Source organism: Pempheris klunzingeri, chromosome 24, assembly GCF_042242105.1.
Source record: "Pempheris klunzingeri isolate RE-2024b chromosome 24, fPemKlu1.hap1, whole genome shotgun sequence".
Lineage (NCBI taxonomy): Eukaryota > Metazoa > Chordata > Actinopteri > Acropomatiformes > Pempheridae > Pempheris > Pempheris klunzingeri.
In genome coordinates, this window is record NC_092035.1 from 1885421 (window position 1) to 1903229 (window position 17809).

At 43.9% G+C, this 17809-nt stretch overlaps 1 protein-coding gene across 4 annotated transcripts; it reads left to right on the plus strand.

Moving 5' to 3' along the window:
• The first annotated feature begins 1778 nt into the window (after positions 1 to 1778).
• On the plus strand, positions 1779 to 11750 carry kynu (kynureninase). 4 transcript variants are annotated; one of them, XM_070855915.1, is made up of 17 exons: positions 1779 to 1945; positions 2179 to 2500; positions 4639 to 4838; positions 4960 to 5024; positions 6356 to 6550; positions 6658 to 6778; positions 6862 to 6944; positions 7483 to 7544; positions 7635 to 7706; positions 7934 to 8008; positions 8085 to 8231; positions 9707 to 9805; positions 9914 to 9987; positions 10200 to 10252; positions 10383 to 10468; positions 10541 to 10771; positions 10880 to 11750. In XM_070855915.1, the coding sequence occupies exons 5-17, from the start codon at positions 6382 to 6384 to the stop codon at positions 10997 to 10999; spliced, it is 1392 nt and encodes a 463-aa protein (XP_070712016.1). In that variant the 5' UTR covers positions 1779 to 1945; positions 2179 to 2500; positions 4639 to 4838; positions 4960 to 5024; positions 6356 to 6381; the 3' UTR covers positions 11000 to 11750. The 4 variants fall into 4 exon arrangements, with proteins under 4 accessions (XP_070712016.1, XP_070712015.1, XP_070712017.1 ...); XM_070855914.1 differs by having other exon boundaries at positions 4643 to 4838; XM_070855916.1 differs by lacking the exons at positions 1779 to 1945; positions 2179 to 2500; positions 4639 to 4838; positions 4960 to 5024 and adding an exon at positions 5695 to 5857.
• Positions 11751 to 17809: the final 6059 nt, after the last annotated feature.

Sequence of the window (17809 nt, forward strand, 5' to 3'; positions counted from 1 at the left end):
TGAGTGAGACAGAAAGAGGGGAGGGAGGGAGGGAGGGAGGGAGGCAGGGAGGGAAGGAGGGAGGAGAGAGTGTGCTCCTAGAGGTGGGTCCTCTGGGATCAACATTACATGCATTCAAATCATAATGGCCGAAATCAAGCTGCAATCCTCTCAGTGTTCAGTGTAAAGTCCAGAAGAACCTCAACAACTGTTCAGACTTGCTGCTGGAGAGACTTCATGACGGAGACATGAAATCATAACATCAGATGAAAGTGATCAGAGAACATGTGCAGACTCCTCACTGCCAACTACTGAACCGCTTTCATCTGAGGGGGAAATAAAATAGTGTGAATTAAAGATGTAACTTCGCTGGTGGTTATTAGGACACTTGTGCAGCAGCTGGATGTTCTCACTGCGTTGCTTGTGTTTAATCACAGCGTGTCAGCAGCTGTAGAGGAAGTGAGTCTTTATATCAGAGGAACATGAGGATGAAGAGATGCACATGAATGAAAGACTTTATTCACGATAAAGTTTCCATGACCCTCTGCTTTTACTGTACTTATGTAGTATTTAACTCATCCTACCCATCGAAAGCTGACATAAGAATGATCAAATCAACTCAATATTATTTGGAATAAATACAAATAAGATACTTATCATACATAACAGTCCATTCTTCAATCTAATAACATAATTTTATCCTTAATTTCATATTTTCTGTGCTACAATTACTCTAAATGTTCTTTTTTTACAGCAAATTACACTTCCTCCATCTCTAAAACAACACTCCCGTGAACCTGCTCACTCGGTTCATTATCTCTTCATGTGACTGAAAACAGTTTGTGACTGAGATGATTTGTCGGCGGGGGGGAAGCGAGAGCCTGCAGAGCTGAAACAGAGAAGGTCGGCCTCCCGAGTGCAGAGTAAAGATCAGGTGCTGGAGGCCACTGAGACGAGAAGACATACCTTTCCACTAAATAAAAGACCTGAGAGGAGCAGCAGGTGTTCTGCACTCGCCTTTTCATTCACACTTCACTTCAGGAAACGTCTCCGTTTTCAGACGTCAGCCGTTTGAACCAAAGCGTGATAACTACTCTCAACACAGAGCAGAGAAGGCAACAAAGATTAGGGTGATTTTTCAGGCTTTGCTTCACATTCAGGCATTTAAAACCTAAAAATACTCCACCTAACTTCCTGCTGCCTCTCTACTGTCTCTAATACCTTCAAATTAAGGCCAAAAACGCCCTAAAAATGGCAAAACTAACAGATAAAAGTAAAGTTGTCAGTAGGATAACTCCTCAGAGTCCCATGTGGTTGTACACAGGAGAGACAGAAATAGTTGTGTGATAAATAAAAGAACTTGACAGGTTTAAAATCCCGTGGACGCATAAATGAAATGTTTTTGCATATTTAAAACTTTGCTATAAACTGTTCGACGCAGCCTCTAAATACTCGCTTTGTAAGAAAAGTGTGTGAGGATCTGAGCAACACTTCAGTTTGAAGCGTTCTGTTGACTTTGGAAACTGTAAATTCTTCCTTTTCCATATAATTGCAGCAAAAATGTTAGTTTAAAACCCACCGCTGACAACAAAATACAAACTGGATTAATCTTCAAGCCAATAAATTGGACCCTCCAATCAATCATCTTTTATTCGACCACTTATTCTAGATTTGCTCTGTGATCTCATTTTAGTTTCTTTATTGTTTCATCCAAGAATAATCCATCAAATTCACTTCTAAAGGTCCCAGGGAAAGAAACACTAACATTTCACTTGTCCAGCTTCCTCTACCTGTCCTCTGACAGCTGATTGGTTGACCTCCAGTGACCTTTACAACAGGAAGTGCATCACGAACAGGAAGTGTGGGCACCATTTCACAGCACCTCATGTTCCAGTGGATGGGAAAGCTTTTAATCCAAAACAAGATGCACATCAAGCAGATTTAGCTGGATTCAACATTTATTTGGGTGAGTTTTGTCCTCCTTTGTGTGTCTGTGTGTAACTGGGCGGCTCTAGCTGCTGTGGAGGGATCCAGAGTGTGTGATGAGGCTGTTTTTGCCAACACCTGAGGTGGAAGGTAGAAAAGAAGCCGTCTAAAACTATGCAGGAAATAAATGTTGTCAAATGTTTCTGATGCCATGTGCTTTGTCCTTTCCCGTCACAAACATAATCTCATAATCTCTTTGTGTCCATATTCCAGTGGGTCCTGTAGCTCTCGGCCTGCTCACAGAGGTGCCACATCACGGACGTTGGGCCGTGCAGAAGCTCGCTGGTGGCGGTGGGTCCTCGCTGAAGAGGCTTCACAGGAGAGCTGACATTATCCCCCGCCTCCTTTGATGTCTGTGCCCTGAGAAACGACAAGGCGGGAAGCTGCCGCCCCTCTCTCTCTCCTGAGCGCTTCCAGATGTCACACATCCTCCTTTGCTGTGAGAAAAACAAGGGGAGAACATACAAGAAGCATGTCAGCAGCCACGATGCCCCAAACATCTTGCAGCCACATTGCTTCTGCACTCTAGAAAACCGTGAGTCATTTGAACGTATCTAACACGTCTGCATGCTTTGCTTTCTAAAACACTTATGTTTAATCCAAAGCACTGCGTGTTTTTAACCACACACGCAATCTACATGTGTGTTTCTTTTTCAAATAAGCTGTGATGGAAATTGGCTGAAATATGTGGTGTCCTGTTACGATACGTCATGTTTTAGAGTGCAGTGGGAGTAAAAACACATTTACTGCTCGCTGTGATTCTTAGAGAAGTTACAACAAGCTAATTTACAATTATTGTTTCCAGCTCTTGTGGAAAACAGACGTTTCTACAGTGCTGCATATTTGTTTTGGGAGAAACAACTATGACCTGAAAAATTACCATCCGGCATCTGTGAACTTGGCGGGCGGGCGGGCGGGTAGGGTGGATGGGGTCAGAGGTCAATCAGCTTGACCTGGAGGGCACATCTCATTCATGGTTTTCCTGAAGGTCACGTGTGAGGTTGGCTATTGTGTTTTTCCCCCAACAAATGTAAGGTTTTAGCAGCATGTATAGTTTGAAGGCACAGATGGGCACACTGTTTAGGCTACAGAGAGACCAGAGTGACGTTTAGGACAGATGTTGTTATTTTTTAAAGGCTGGGTTCACAATTTTTCGGTGTGTCTTAAACCTAATCACTGCCTTCTTGTCATACTGACTATTGAAGGATCCCTTGCTAATGCATTTCTAGTGTAAGTGATGCCACAGTCCACAATCCAAGGTTTGTTATCGGTGGGTTATGAATGAAGAAGTGTCTACTGTGGGGATAACCTAACCTTCAACTTAATTTCCCCCTTAAATAACCCCTTAATTTCTTTAATATGCACATATCTCCCAAAGTTATTTGGTGAAAGTTATTTTCTCAACAAATCTCTGGAAACTCAAAGTTACAGTGTCTGACCAAACAATATGTGTGAACCAGCAGTAACATTTACAGAATATTTTCTTATTAAATAAGGTTTAACAAAACCTTAACTAAAGCACAACGCATTTAACTGTGAACACAGAACATAAAAAAAGAGGAAGAAACTATTCTTAAAGGACTGCAACAGCTTGGAATTGGAGTATAACCATGTTTGCAGGGGATTCCTCAGATCCAGCGAGCAGTCGTTACGTCCGTAGGGTTAGTGCACTGAAGGAGTTCCTCAGGGAACCTAACTGGATCCTCTTAAACTCCAAAAACATGCAGAGAAAGTATTCCAGTCACGGTGTGAACGCACGAGTTGTTTCAGAGACGCTGTACGGCAGAAAGCTCTGGCCTCACTTTGAGCCAAAACACAGGCAGCAGAGCCTCCATACTGTCGGTCAGAGTACAGTCAGACCTCTAAACCTTCAGCGTTGGCTTTTCTCACTCTGTCAAGTTTGATTATGAGACATTTCCCAAACAGTGAGGTGACACTGACACAGTGTCAGGTTGCTGCAAGGGAAAAAAAACCCTCCTCCAATATGGGTAATCAAAAACACCACTCATCACCGCTGTGATTGGCTCGCCTCATTAAATTAAGTCCTTCTAGCTGGATGTGCAATTGCAAAACATCACAAGTAACAATATTGTGTGTCTAAGTCAGACCACCAAAATATCACCTTCAGCTAACGTGATGTAATGACAGCAGACAGCTTGGCGAGCTGGATAATGGGGGCACGAGAAGGAGAAGGTGAGGAAGAGGATGAACAACACAGAATTATGTATTATTTTTATGATGTTTTTCATTTTTAACCACTGACAACCCCTGCAAATATTGGAAATTATAGCTGTATACATAACTATAAAGTGTTTAATGCCACTAAATACTTGCTCATAGGAGGATTTATCTATTTAAGTCTGACTATACTTTGCTGCCATCTAGTGGAGATGTGATGAAAAGTACAGGAGGAAGAAGAGATTCCTAATAGATGTATTACACAAGTTAAGTTCTGCTTTTTGCCGCCTTACTTGGTTTGATCTGGCTGCTCATGTAATATCCATGTGACTCTGGTGCTTTCCTCTTTAATTCCATGTGTAAGATGTTATAAACACAAGCAATTACGTCTATTTAAGATGTTTTCACGGCACAAAAGCATTGTATGGCCCAAACTATGTGGATTCCTGACAGTTTTTCTGTCTTTTCACTGTTTCTACATGACGGTGCTTAAAGCCAGCTCCATGGAGAAATGGTTTCCCCTGTTCAGTGTGGAGGAATCAGACCTGAAGCCCACCCAACACCTCTGGGAGGAGCCGGGCCGTGAGCCAGGCCTTATCGCCATCATCAGGGTTGGACCTCACCACTGAACCCTAATCCCTGCAGACAGACACCAACAACTGGTGGAAACCAGAAGAATGGAGGTTGTGTCCACGGTACGTTAATGCTCATGGTTTTATTTACATGAGGAACTTCTCAGTTTGCTCTGTAGGCTTGAAGTTTCACACACGAAAGCGAAACCAAAAGGGAAATAACTCTCTTCTGCCTGTTGCACAGAAGGACATCAGCCTGCAGTGAAGCCTGCCTCCACTTTGGCTTGCCGATATACACCAGACATTACGGTGAGTTTGAATAACTTTCAAAATAAAAGCAACGTTTTGGTGAGTTGTGGATGGAAGTGTGATGTGACATACATTCAATAAAGCAACCAGAATGAATGAAAGTCAGCCAGAATCAACCAGTCTGGAAACTGTATTTAGTGACTTTTAATCTCATTTTAATAGTGTGAATAATAAATAAAACATAATAATAAAGATTAAACTTAATAAAAGGTGTGTTCCAAATCTTTTAGGAGAATTTAGAGGGCGTAAATCTTTAAATTCCTCTTCAGATTGTCCTGAGACCTTTTGTTTCAAATGGTTATTAACTCCTGAGGCTCCTCACAGCGAGACAAATTAATCACAGCCACAATAATCATCTCTAAATAAAAATAAAAGTACACTATGACGTGTTGGGAGACACTGAGATGGTGGACTGTCAGATTTGTAAATCAGGTTAGTCTGTGTCAGTTTATTTCTGTTAATATCTATCCAGCATTATTGAATATGTATTGCATTTGTCTAATTAATTGATCCATTCATTGTGGACAGATTGACTGGTTTATTGAATGTACGTGACATCAGGTTCAGTTTTATTTTGAAATCAGTTCCGCTGTGCTTTTCCTGTAATTCTTAGTATATACGTGCACCACTGAACAGAGTGAGGGTTCGTTTGACTGTGTTTTCCATGAAGGGTCAAAGCTCAGCTCAGCTCAGCTCAGCTCAGCTCAGGTTATATCTCCAGCTTGAGGCTCCTGCATTAGAACAATGATTAACCTGAAGAGTTTAAAGAGCGTTTTCAGGACAGAGGATTTTCTCTGACTGCTGTCTGCGGTGAGGAAGCACATCTGCAAACTGTGAGTTTCTGTCAGTGTCCCTTTCAGAGTGAATCAGATGATGAAGTGACTGTTGGATTGGATGAAAACTGGAGTGTTGTCGGTGTTTTTATGGCTCAGTAAACCTCTGAATATGCTGTAGAGTAAGTTATCCACCTACAGGTGTAACTTCCAACACAGACAGCACTGTTGAAAATGTCTTTTGGATGCAGGACCTTTTGTTGTTGAACTCTGTTGTTGTTGGTGCTGGTGCTGGAAAATGTCTGTGTGTCTGTCTCAGTTCCTGAAAGGTTCCTAAATGTTTTTCACAGGTGAGATAGATGTCTTTTAGGTTCAGTTTTCAAAGGATAGGATCTTTGTAAGAGGTTATTGTTGATAGTGGCAGACAGGAAACCTGGAGCATAGAGGGGGGGTGACATGTCTGAGTTGAACTAAGGATGGTCTGCAATAATAATAATGATAAACATAAAAGAAAAGGTAGAGAGCCTTAGAAATAAGAAGTGTATCTCCTCTCTGCAGGCCAGCAGCCTCCTGATCCCGCAGCAATGGACCCGTTTGACGGCTCAGATCCGAGAGAAGCCTTGAGGCGGGTTTCGGCTTTGCTGGGCTGCAGTCTGACCTCTGCAGAAGTGGCTGCACATCTGGACCGGCAGGACAAACTGAGGCACCTCAGAGAGCAATTCCTGGTGCCCAAAATTGCAGATTTGCCTCCTTGTGAGTCAGAGACTTAGTGTTAAAGTGCATGAAATCAGTGCTGACTATGAGAGAGAGCTCAGTCCTGTGAAACAGACTCTGATTGGCTCCTCTTGGTGTTTGTGTAGCTGATCTCTCGCTGGTCGACGGCACCAGGGACTGCATCTACCTCGTGGGGAACTCGCTGGGGCTTCAGCCCAGAATGGCCAAGAAGTACCTGGAGGAGGAGCTGGAGAAGTGGGCCAAAACGTAGGCTAACCCTCACGTTCACTACTGATTGTTTCAGCATGTCAATAAGAGGTGGATGCTCAGTGATGGCGGCTGGTTTGCAGGGGGGTCCACGGGCACACGGAGGGCTCTCGGCCGTGGGCCTGGGCCGAGAACAACATAGAGGAGCTGATGGCCAACGTGGTCGGTAAGAGACATGTGCCTGCACTTTTTGTTCCAGTCCAGAGTTCATGTGAAGGCCTTTAAACAAATCACACACACACACACACACTCTGTGTAGGCTGCAGTCTGACCCATGATCCATACTGTTTAGAAAGAATTAGGTTTGAAGTCTTGTACCCAGGTTAGTTACAGTGTGTGGGTTCACTATTTCCTTTGATTTTAGTCTCAAATGATGATTATTATGTCAATGTGCCCTCAAAGTGGCAACAATTACTGTGATTACAGACTAATGTAATGATTAAACTGATTAAATGATTTAGTCTACAAGTACCAGAAACACTGAATTAATGATTTCCTGTTGTATTTAAGTTCTATCTACCTCTTATTATTCATTCTTTTGCTTTAGTCATATCTCAGACCACGGCAGAGAACTTGTTTAGTCAGACAGCAGCACAGCTTATAATCTATTTGGATAAAGATGAAAGTGTCTTTTAACAGTGTTATATGTGAGTGGAACCGTCTGAACCTGTGTCGGAGGCTCAGGTGAGATGTGTGTGTTACAGGAGCTAAAGCCGAGGAGGTGGCGCTGATGAACGGCCTGACGGTGAATTTACACCTTCTGATGGTGAGACAGTGGTTGTGGTGGAGGTTAGTGTTGTCTGGAGGAGACGAGGAGGTCAAACCAGTGGCTGAAGCTCATGTTGTCTCTCTGCAGCTTTCCTTCTACAAACCCACAGCAGCCCGGCACAAGATCCTCCTGGAGGACAAGGCCTTCCCGTCGGACCACGTGAGTGAGGCTCCAAACCCCAGGAGCTGGTAGTAAAACACCAGTGTAGTGTGAAGGCTCCGTCCTCTGCTGCTGCATGTTTATGTGCTCAGAGTGGACAGTTTTTACTACATAGTTGTGCTGCTGCTGCCCTTTGATTGTAACTGTGAATACCAAAGTTCACTGGGTGTTTGAAGAGTCTATTCTACACACACACACACACCTCTTGTCTTGTCTTGTCTCCTCAGTACGCCGTAGAGTCTCAGATCCGACTCCGAGGATTCGACCCCGAGCAGAGCATGCTGCTGGTGTCCCCCAGATCGGTACCAGGGCCACGTTTACTGGGAGTTAGCAGGGAGGGAGGGAGAAGCACCTGAACAAATGTGGTGTGTTGTTTAGGGGGAGGAGACTCTTCGGACAGAGGACATCCTGGAGGTGATTGAGAAGGAGGGTGACTCCATCGCCGTGGTGATGTTCAGCGGAGTCCAGTACTACACCGGCCAGCTGTTCAACATGGCTGCCATCACCCAGGCCGGCCAGAGGAAGGTAACCAGCAAACAGCATTATTACTTCATCAGTGGAGCAAAAGAACAATACAATTATATATAAGTATAACATCCACTACTCAGAAAAAGTTAGGGGTATTTGACTTCCAGGTGAAATGTATGGAAAATGTAAAAAGTGAATGCTACAGTGATTTTATATCATGAAAGTAGGGCCTTTAAGTAGAAGCATGCACTGGTCATGTCTTCATCTTAAAGTATTTATTGAAAGAAAATCTACCAACAGTGGTAGGTAAACCACAACAAAACATGTTCAGTGTCTCAATAAATTGGGACGTGGCCAAAGGACGTCCACTCCTCTCCTTTCTGTGACTCTTCCAGTCTCTGTATCACTGTTCCAACCTCCTGATGACACTCTGTGACCCTCTAAGCTCAGTGAACACCTCCGTCTGAGGACTTCCTGTTTAACAGCAGGATGAGGAGGACTGTTTAAATACCAATTCTACCTGAAGCAGGAAATGTATTGGTGGATTCATGGATCCAACCTGTTGTGAATGTTGCTGTGAAGCTTCTTGTTAGAGAACAGTTGGACATGTTCATTCAAAAGTTTAGAGAAGGTCCCATTAAGTTGACCTGGAAAGGTGAGAATGCATTTTAGGTTCATCCTGAAGTTTCACCTGAAAACTGAATATCCCTAACTTTTTGGGAGTAGTGTATGTGTCCAAGTGTTGGGTACTAACTCTGCACTGTGTTGATGTTCAGGCTGTAGTTTCTTTACAGATTGAGCTGATTAATCGAAAATATGGAGCGACATTCCAGATTAAGCTGCCCAGTGGTGGACATGTTATTGATGAATAATTGTAGACTTCTGGAGTGAAGAGATGGTTCTTGGGGAAATAGGAGAACTTTAGATCTATTGATGTTAGGAAATAGAAAATGTGCAGGCACGCTTATGTTAATACATTTTTATATTAGTACATTTCTGCTTTATTATCCTGAAGTTTTAGCCTGATGCAGGACTGTGTGATAGCTGCTGTGACCTTTACACAGACCAAAGAGATGTGTGTTGGTGTAGGATGTATCAGACTGTGCTTGCATTCTTGAGATAAAGAAGAGTTGGAGGAGGCCTTGAACAGTGAGAAGTCAGCGTACCTGCGTTTCTCACCAACTGGAGGAGAGGGAGCAGGGTGTGGAGGAGGACTGCTGAGAGGAGGAACTTTGCTTATACATGTTACATATATGCTTGAAAGACACTGAGACTGCTCAGTGCAGATGTAGATCTTTGCCTGTACTCTTTGCTTGTTGCAAGTAAAACTTTGAACTGAGATCTCTGTCTCTGAGAGTTTATCTTGTGTGTTGGGAAATGAATGGTATGAACTAACAGCGAAAATACAGTTCTGGTCTTCTAGAAATAATTTCCTGACAATTGACATGCCAAGTGTTGTGTAAAGCCCTGTAGAGGTGTTCACTGTGATCACCATGTGTTCAAACCTAGCTGATGTCCTTGTTGTGTTTCAGGGCTGTTTCGTGGGGTTTGACTGTGCCCACGCTGCAGGAAATGTAGAGCTGAAGCTGCACGACTGGGGAGTGGACTTTGCCTGCTGGTGCTCCTACAAGGTCAGCTGACGTCCTCTCAGGTTTTCCACATGTGCCTGAGAGCAGAGATGCACACAGACTTTGGAAACATGCTGCAGGTGTAAGTGATGCCCGTCTGTCCTCTCTCAGTACATCAACTCAGGCGCCGGTGGTCTGGCTGGAGCGTTTATCCACGACAAGCACAGAGACACCATCAAACCTGCGTGAGTGCCCCGTCTTACATGTCCTGCCCCACCCAACATGGACCTGCTTCTCTTCCAGCTTTCTCTACTGTTGCCTCATCTAATATGTGATGCTGCTCATGTGGGGAATCTTGAGTCTGTACTTTAAGAGTAGCACAACTTTTCCATGGTAGATTCATGTGACCAGTGAGTGACTGTAAACATCCATCTTGTTGTGTCACTGCGTCCTGCAGGCTGTTGGGATGGTGGGGACACGACCTGAACACTCGCTTCCAGATGAGTAACGGTAAAAACACACCAGCTTCTCTTCAGCGGTGATTCAAAAGGACCTGAGCTCGTCACTGCTGCCATCTAGTGGTGTCATAGGACACGACACATTGTGTGAAGCACTAACCAGCTGTTGTGTCCTGCTGCAGTGTTGGAGCTGCAGCCTGGCGTGAGCGGCTTCAGACTGTCCAACCAGCCCATCCTGCTGGTGTGCCCCCTGCAGGCCAGTCTGGAGGTACTGCAGCATGCTGCTGAATACTCAGTCAGCTGGTTGACGTGTGTTGTGACATCACTTCCTGTCTGCCAGGTGTTTAACATGACCAGCATGCAGGCGTTGCGCAGGAAGTCCCTCCTGCTGACGGCGTACCTGGAGTCCCTCATCCAGCACTATTACAGTGAGGACCCCGGCCAGCCGCTCAAACCCCACGTCCGCATCATCACGCCCTCTGACCCCCAGCAGAGAGGCTGCCAGCTGTCGCTCTCCTTCTCCGTCCACATCAGGAAGGTCTTCAAGGAGCTGGAGAGGAGGGGTGTCGCTGTGAGTAGATCTAAGCATCCAGTTATCACCTTTAACATGTCCAAATATCATCAGTGTCTCCCTCATGTGCTTCACTTCTAACATCAGTGTTGTGTTTGTGTCGCTCAGTGTGACATGAGGGAGCCCAGTGTGCTGAGAGTGGCTCCGGTGCCGCTCTACAACTCCTTCAGCGACGTCCATAGCTTCGTAGAGACGCTGGGATCAGCTCTGAGAGCCAGCAGCCAGTGAAGAGGACGTCTGCCTGCAGCTGCACTGGATCCTTTGACAGAGAGTAATGTTGTTAGCTTGTAGGTGGCAGCACTGTGAGGAGTATCTGTGCTTCCTAAAGGAAATAGTGCAACCAAAACACATCACGTGGAGCCATTCTGTTCTCCCAATTCAAAATAACAGCTCCCACAATCCCTTGCTCCAGTGACCCTCCTCTTCAGTAGACTGGGTGGAGGTGTGGCTCGCAGCACGGGGTTTGTAAATGACATGATTTTGGGAGGGGGGAAGTGTGATGAACCCCCCCCTCCTCCTCTCACCCGGCTGTACATTACACACATGAGTTAGCCGCCAGTCCTCCCCTCACCAATTAACACCTACTTTATTATAACGTTGACTTGTCCCTAATGTTCTTGCATGTGTTTATGCACTATTACCTTGACGGATGCCTCTTCCACGATGAGACATAATTGGCATATCAATATGCAAAACCTAAATGGATTAACCTTCTTTAAAACTAATGAGCACTTGGGTGCCCAGCTGGGGGATGGACCAGAATTAGCATTTGTCATCTTTTTGGGGTGATGTGAGGATAAATAATTGAGGAGAGGCAGCGTATTGTCTTTCCTTGGGCTCCTTAGGCTTAAAGTGACTGTACTGTAAAAAAAAAAAAAAAGGAATATGCAGATTTACTGTCTTAATGATGACCGTGGGCTCGCTGCTTTCACACAGTGTCTGAGGAGGAGCAGGACAATAAAGGAGGGCAAGAGAAGGAGTGAAAGAGTTAAGTGTGAATTATTGGAAAAAAGAGGTCAAATGTCCAGTTTAAAAGTTCAGAATTGTTCTGCAGGTAGTAGGTTCAAATGAGTTTTTTTGAAGCTCACAAAAGTGGACAGAGGCAAAGACCAGCTGAAATGTTACTGAGAAGACAGGACAAGTCTGGATTTAAGGTTTAAGAAAATCTAATATACACTACTCACTAAAAGTTAAGGATATTCAGCTTTCAGGTGAAATCTTGGGATGAACCTAAAATGCATTCTCACCTTTCCAGGTCAACTTAATGGGACCTTCTCTAAACTGTTGAATGAACATGTCCAACTGTTCTCTAACAAGAAGCTTCACAGCAACATTCACAACAGGTTTGATCCATGAATCCACCAATACATTTCCTGCTTCAGTTAGAATTGGTATTTAAACAGTCCTCCTCATCCTGCTGTTCACATTCTGACATCATGAGACCAAGACGACACCTAACAGTTGATCAGCAGCACCTCAACACTGGAGGCTTCAAACAGGAAGTCCTCAGACGGAGGTGTTCACTGAGCTTAGAGGGTCACAGAGTGTCATCAGGAGGTTGGAACAGTGATACAGAGACTGGAAGAGTCACAGAAAGGAGAGGAGTGGATGTCCTTTGGCCACGTCCCAATTTACTGAGACACTGAACATGTTTTGTTGTGGTATACCTACCACTGTTGGTAGATTTTCTTTCACTAAATAGTTTAAGATGAAGACATGACCAGTGCATGCTTCTACTTAAAGGCCCTACTTTCCCGATATAATATCACTGCAGCATTCACTTTTTCCATCCATTTCACCTCAAAGTCGAATCTCCCTCACTTTTTCGGAGTAGTGTAGAACCCCCAAAGTCTTCTGTCAGGAAGAATCATTCCAACAAAATAGCCTTTATAAACTCCAAACAAACTAAACCACATTTCAGATGCTGCAGGACCAAACCTCTCTGGTATCTATTAAGTGCTCCTACTTTGACCTGGAGAAAACTCCAACATTGACACAGTCAGTGTGCTTGCACACATTTTAGCTGCACATCATTGTTTTGATCAGTGAGTGTCTGTGTGTGTGTGTGCCCGCGACCGCGACCGCGCCAAGTCCAAGACCCAAGACCATACTCATACTCGGACTTGGCGCGGTCGCGGTCGCGGTCGCGGTCGGCCGTACTAAAAAGAAAAAGTCTTGCCCCTTTCACATTCTGGATCACTTTATTTAAGCTACAAAACATTTAGACATTTTAAAAACACAATACCATCACTCCAATCTTAAACATCCACAAGACAAGTCATGCAAAGAAAAGATAAACACAATCAATTAAAAAAAGTAGCACTGATGGAACAAACACTCTAATGTCAGGAGACCTGCAGGATCATTTACATTCACCATGCACACATTCACACAAGACTCCATTCACAGAAACAGCTCCTGGTCAGCTTTTGCATCACAAAACAACCCTTCAATTTACTAAAGTCACTCTCAACTCAAAAACCACTCCAGAAGCACATCCAATCAACAAACTCAGACTAAACTGACACATTCAGTGGAAGAAAAAGAAAACCAGCAAGTCAAAGCTCCACTCTTACATGCAGAATAACTACAAGAGTAAACACTGACTTTACTACTTACCTGTCAATGAAAGAGGAAAACCTGAGGATCTCATGCAAAGACACATTTCTGCTCAGACTCACGGCTGGTTGTGGTTCTCCTGCTGCATCCTGGGAGAAAAACACAGAAGAGAAACAACAATGAGACATTAAATGAACCAACAGATCACTAAAGAACCTGATCTCCATTGGAAACACCTCAAATTAAATCAGCTTCAATTGGAAGCCTGTTTAACCAACATTTAGTGACATGACTGAACTGTTAGTGCTTTTTCGACAACAGGTAGTTGAAGGGAAGATAACAGAACATCACTTTGGAGGAAGAGTTCAGTCACCTTACACAGGAGAGAAACAGGAAGTTCAGATTTTCAGACAAAAACAGTCAAACAGGATTCAGATATTTTAGTAGAAAGTAGTTAAAGTTTTCTGTGCTGACCATCAAAAAAGGCTCAGAGTGTCTGACTGCTTCTTCAGGCCACTGACGAGCTCTACACAACACTACAACCCTTTAGTGACATTAGAGAGCAACTTTTGCAAACATCAAACACCAAAACTACTAACTTTCTCGATTCTCACTTACAACCTCTTCACTTCACTTCCTGGACTTCACTTTGGCAGCTCCACCTGATCTTTCACCAGCTGAAGATGATTTCAGTCTGAAAAAGAGCAAAAACCAGACAGTTTGGATCTGAACACACAATTTAACACAGTCTGAAGTTTCATTACAACAAAACGACACTTTGTTCTGCAGGACACTTTACAACAAACAAGAAAAACACACACTTTGTCCCTTAAATGCACCACAGGCACCATGATGCGTTCAGGGCACTGGATTTAGCCTAAAGAGTGGAGCAGAGCAGACACACGTGATCACCAGGTGACACCCAGGGAGCAGCAGCACCACTGCTGACTCACCTGATCTGATCCTGAGCCACCGTTGGTCCACTTTCTGAAAGAAATCAGACATGATTGATCCTGTAGTCGAGTCAGTAGCACCAAGTTCACTGCAAACACATCGAAATTAAATCAACACAACTTACACAGCATTGACATTCACATGAAGTTTGAGCCTTAAACCTGATGCTGCGTTCACTGACCAGCTGTCACGGCATCACCAAGCTACATTCAAGAGCTTTTCTAACATGCTCATTTATCAAGTTACTTAGTTGTTTAACCTGGTTTAAACACATTCAGCTCACAGCAGCCTCCTTCAGTGTCTGTCTGTCTGTCTGTGTGCTCACCCGTCTTCTTCTCCTCCACTTGAACACTTGAAGCTGCAGCAGCTCACCTCTATCAGCAGCTGATGAACAGGAAACAGCTGTTATCAATGCAGCCTGATGAGGAACCTGTGCAGGAACCTGTATTTAAACTTTCACACTCTTTATCACATCATTTCTCTGTTTTAACTCTGTACTTTTCTTCTCTGACCTCTTTTAAACCTTCACATTTATTCTGATATTTCGTCCTCATGTGTTCACGTGGAGCCTCTGATGTTAATAACAACCATAATAAGAATAAGATCCATCTTCTCTCATGTTAAACGTGTTTAAATACAAACTTATCTGAATGGATTCACTTTCACTTTCACTGTGTGTGTGTGTGTGTGTGTGTGTGTGTTTGATTGCTTACAGTGTTAAACTTTATTGACCACTTGGCCAGTTCACAGTGAAGCTTCTTTCCTCTCACCCTGTCATCCTCCTCCCTCTGAAACACAAACACAAACATGTTCTGTCCTCTTTAAACCAGGCACTTATTGGATTATTATTGTTATTAATGAGACAACAGAGCAATAATCAATCAATCTTTACAGAAATAAGGATTCAATCAAACCTTTAGATAGATAAATACACATCAAACACACCAGAGGTCACTCAGCACTGCAACTAACATGTTGTCTTTTTACATTCATGTTCTCGGACCCAATCAATCAATCACTCACTCACTCATGTGTAGTCACCATTTGTCCAGCAGGATGATCCACAGCTCTAAACCGTCCTGATGCACATCACAGTCTGAGAGTTAGACCAGGGAGCTTCTCTCTTTCTTTAATTACCTTCTTCTTCAATAAAAACCCAGAAGCACCATTGACCTGATAATCAATTTGGGAAGGAGCAGCTAACATTAGCATCAGGGGTCTTCTGTCGTATGGAGACACAGCACTGGATCAAACACTGAAGGAATCACAGTGAGGACACAGTTAGAAGAAATCAAACATTACCTGGTGATGATCTGATAGAAAACTGATCAGTTTCTCCACCATCAGTCACAACAAGGTCCAGAGAGGTTGAAGCAGTGAGAGGGTCCATGTGCACTCTGGGAGAAACCAACAATGACATGAAGGCAGAGCATCATTATCATCGTCCACATGGAGATTAGAGTCACCTGCTAGAATTCACCTGATCTGCACCAAGGACTGAATCTGATACAAACTCAGTCCAGGACACTGCAACTGATGAACAAACTACAGCTGCAGCTCCACTGCTCCTCCACAGTCTGGAGGAATAAGAGTATAAAGGAGTGGCTAACATGCTCTTCACGGTGCAGCCAGGCTTCAGTCACACTCAGTGAATCTATATGATGCTCTGATATCAGATCAGCTACTAAAACAGCTTTGGACTAACTTGATATTGTGCAGCCACACTGTGGTCAGTAACTCTTCACATTCAGACTCTACATTAAGAAAAAAAACACATGATCCAGTTAGAAAACATCATCATTACGACCACAGGCTGAACTGAGTATGAAGGAGTCGTCACCTCCAGTTCACATGTCTGAGGCTCCTCCAGTGAACCACCCTGCTCTCATGTGTGGGGACACTTTAAGATGAACGGCGCCCTGGGCGCTCGCTGGTCGACAGGTAATAGGGATTGAGAGCTGCGTGCATCAAAACTAATTACCTTAAATAGCCCCAGCCTCAGGCTTATTTTTCCAGTCCACGTCTCTCCAATTTGACAGCTGGCAAAGGTAGCTGTGGCAGCGAGGTGCTGTGTGGGACTTTTCATCCCATTAATTAATTGTAGGGGAACTAAACCGTGAAAAGCTGCAGACAGGGGAACTTTAGTGGCTGCTCTCCTGGCAGGTCTGCTATGACAGCCACCGAGGGGAAGAGTGCATTAATAAAGCCAGGTGCGAGAGGACAATCATGTTTTAAATACATAAAATACTACACTGGATTAGTTTGGGGTGGTTTAACTTCACTCGAGGCGGAGCTGAAGTCAGAGCTATCAAAGAACTCCATCAAATCCAGTTTCCCACTTTTTAATAAAGTGGATAAAAGCAGCTTGTTTTTCAGTCAGAAAAATAGTTTCGTTTGAAGAACAGGCTTCATGAAGGAGACAACAGGCGGAAAAGACAAAAAAAGATTAGTCTTAAAGGAAATAATGACGATTAGGAATCAGATACTACAACCTTGTTAGCATCGCAGGCTTATTTCCATATTAACGACCCCTTCAGAACCTTCAAAGTCATGAATAATTGACAACAAATGAAATGTTTTGATTGTCATCAGCGCCCAGCGTGTTTAATGTTTCATATGTTGCTTCTGAGCTAATTATGGAGATGGCACATTTGTCAGAAATATGTCCCCCTCACAACCCCTGCTTCTGCCCATGTGCTTCCAGACAGGAGGAGGGAGGGGGGCAGACGACTACAGGCCCTATTCTGTTGTAATTAGCTTGCAGGGAGCGCTCAATGACCTGGGAGGGAGTCTAATGGCTGCCGGTGCTTACAGGCATTGTTTGGCTGCAGAAACACTACATATTACCGCCTCTGAGGGAGGAGAGCGGGTCGGCTCGTTGATGGAGACGCCCGGCTGGGTCCACATTTCCATTTCAGACTTCATTTGTGGTACTTAAAGGTGCCACGTTGTGCAAAATGTACTTTTTAATGTCTTTTCAACACTAATCTGTGAGCCCAGACACCTTCACACGTTTACATTTGCCTCCTTTAATGATGATCCATTGATCATGTGACCTCCTGAGCCCCACCACTGTCCACCATTGTTCTTTCCTCACCAACACCAAGCAGCAGAACAACAGAAACAACCTGCTTTCTGAGCGTTAAACCACATTAACCTGCTGTAGTAGGACCTTTTGTGTCCAACAAACATGGACTTTCTCCTACAGGTGTGGCTGCTGAAGGAGGTCACATGATCAACACATCCCCTTGTGACATCATAAAGGAAGCCAAATCTAAACGGAGCACTTTCACACATATTTACAGAGAAATGGGGCAGGAGAAAAAGAAAAAAGGTGGTCTGTTCTCATAGTTGGACTGTCAAAGACATACGGTTGTATTGAAAAGACACACAGAAGTGCATTCTGCATAATAAGACACCTTTTCAAACCACTAATCATATTTGAAACATCGAAAATTAACATTGCATCTGTGTTAAATGAGTGAGGAGCTCGGCTAACCTGTGGCACTGTCCCTTTAGTTATAA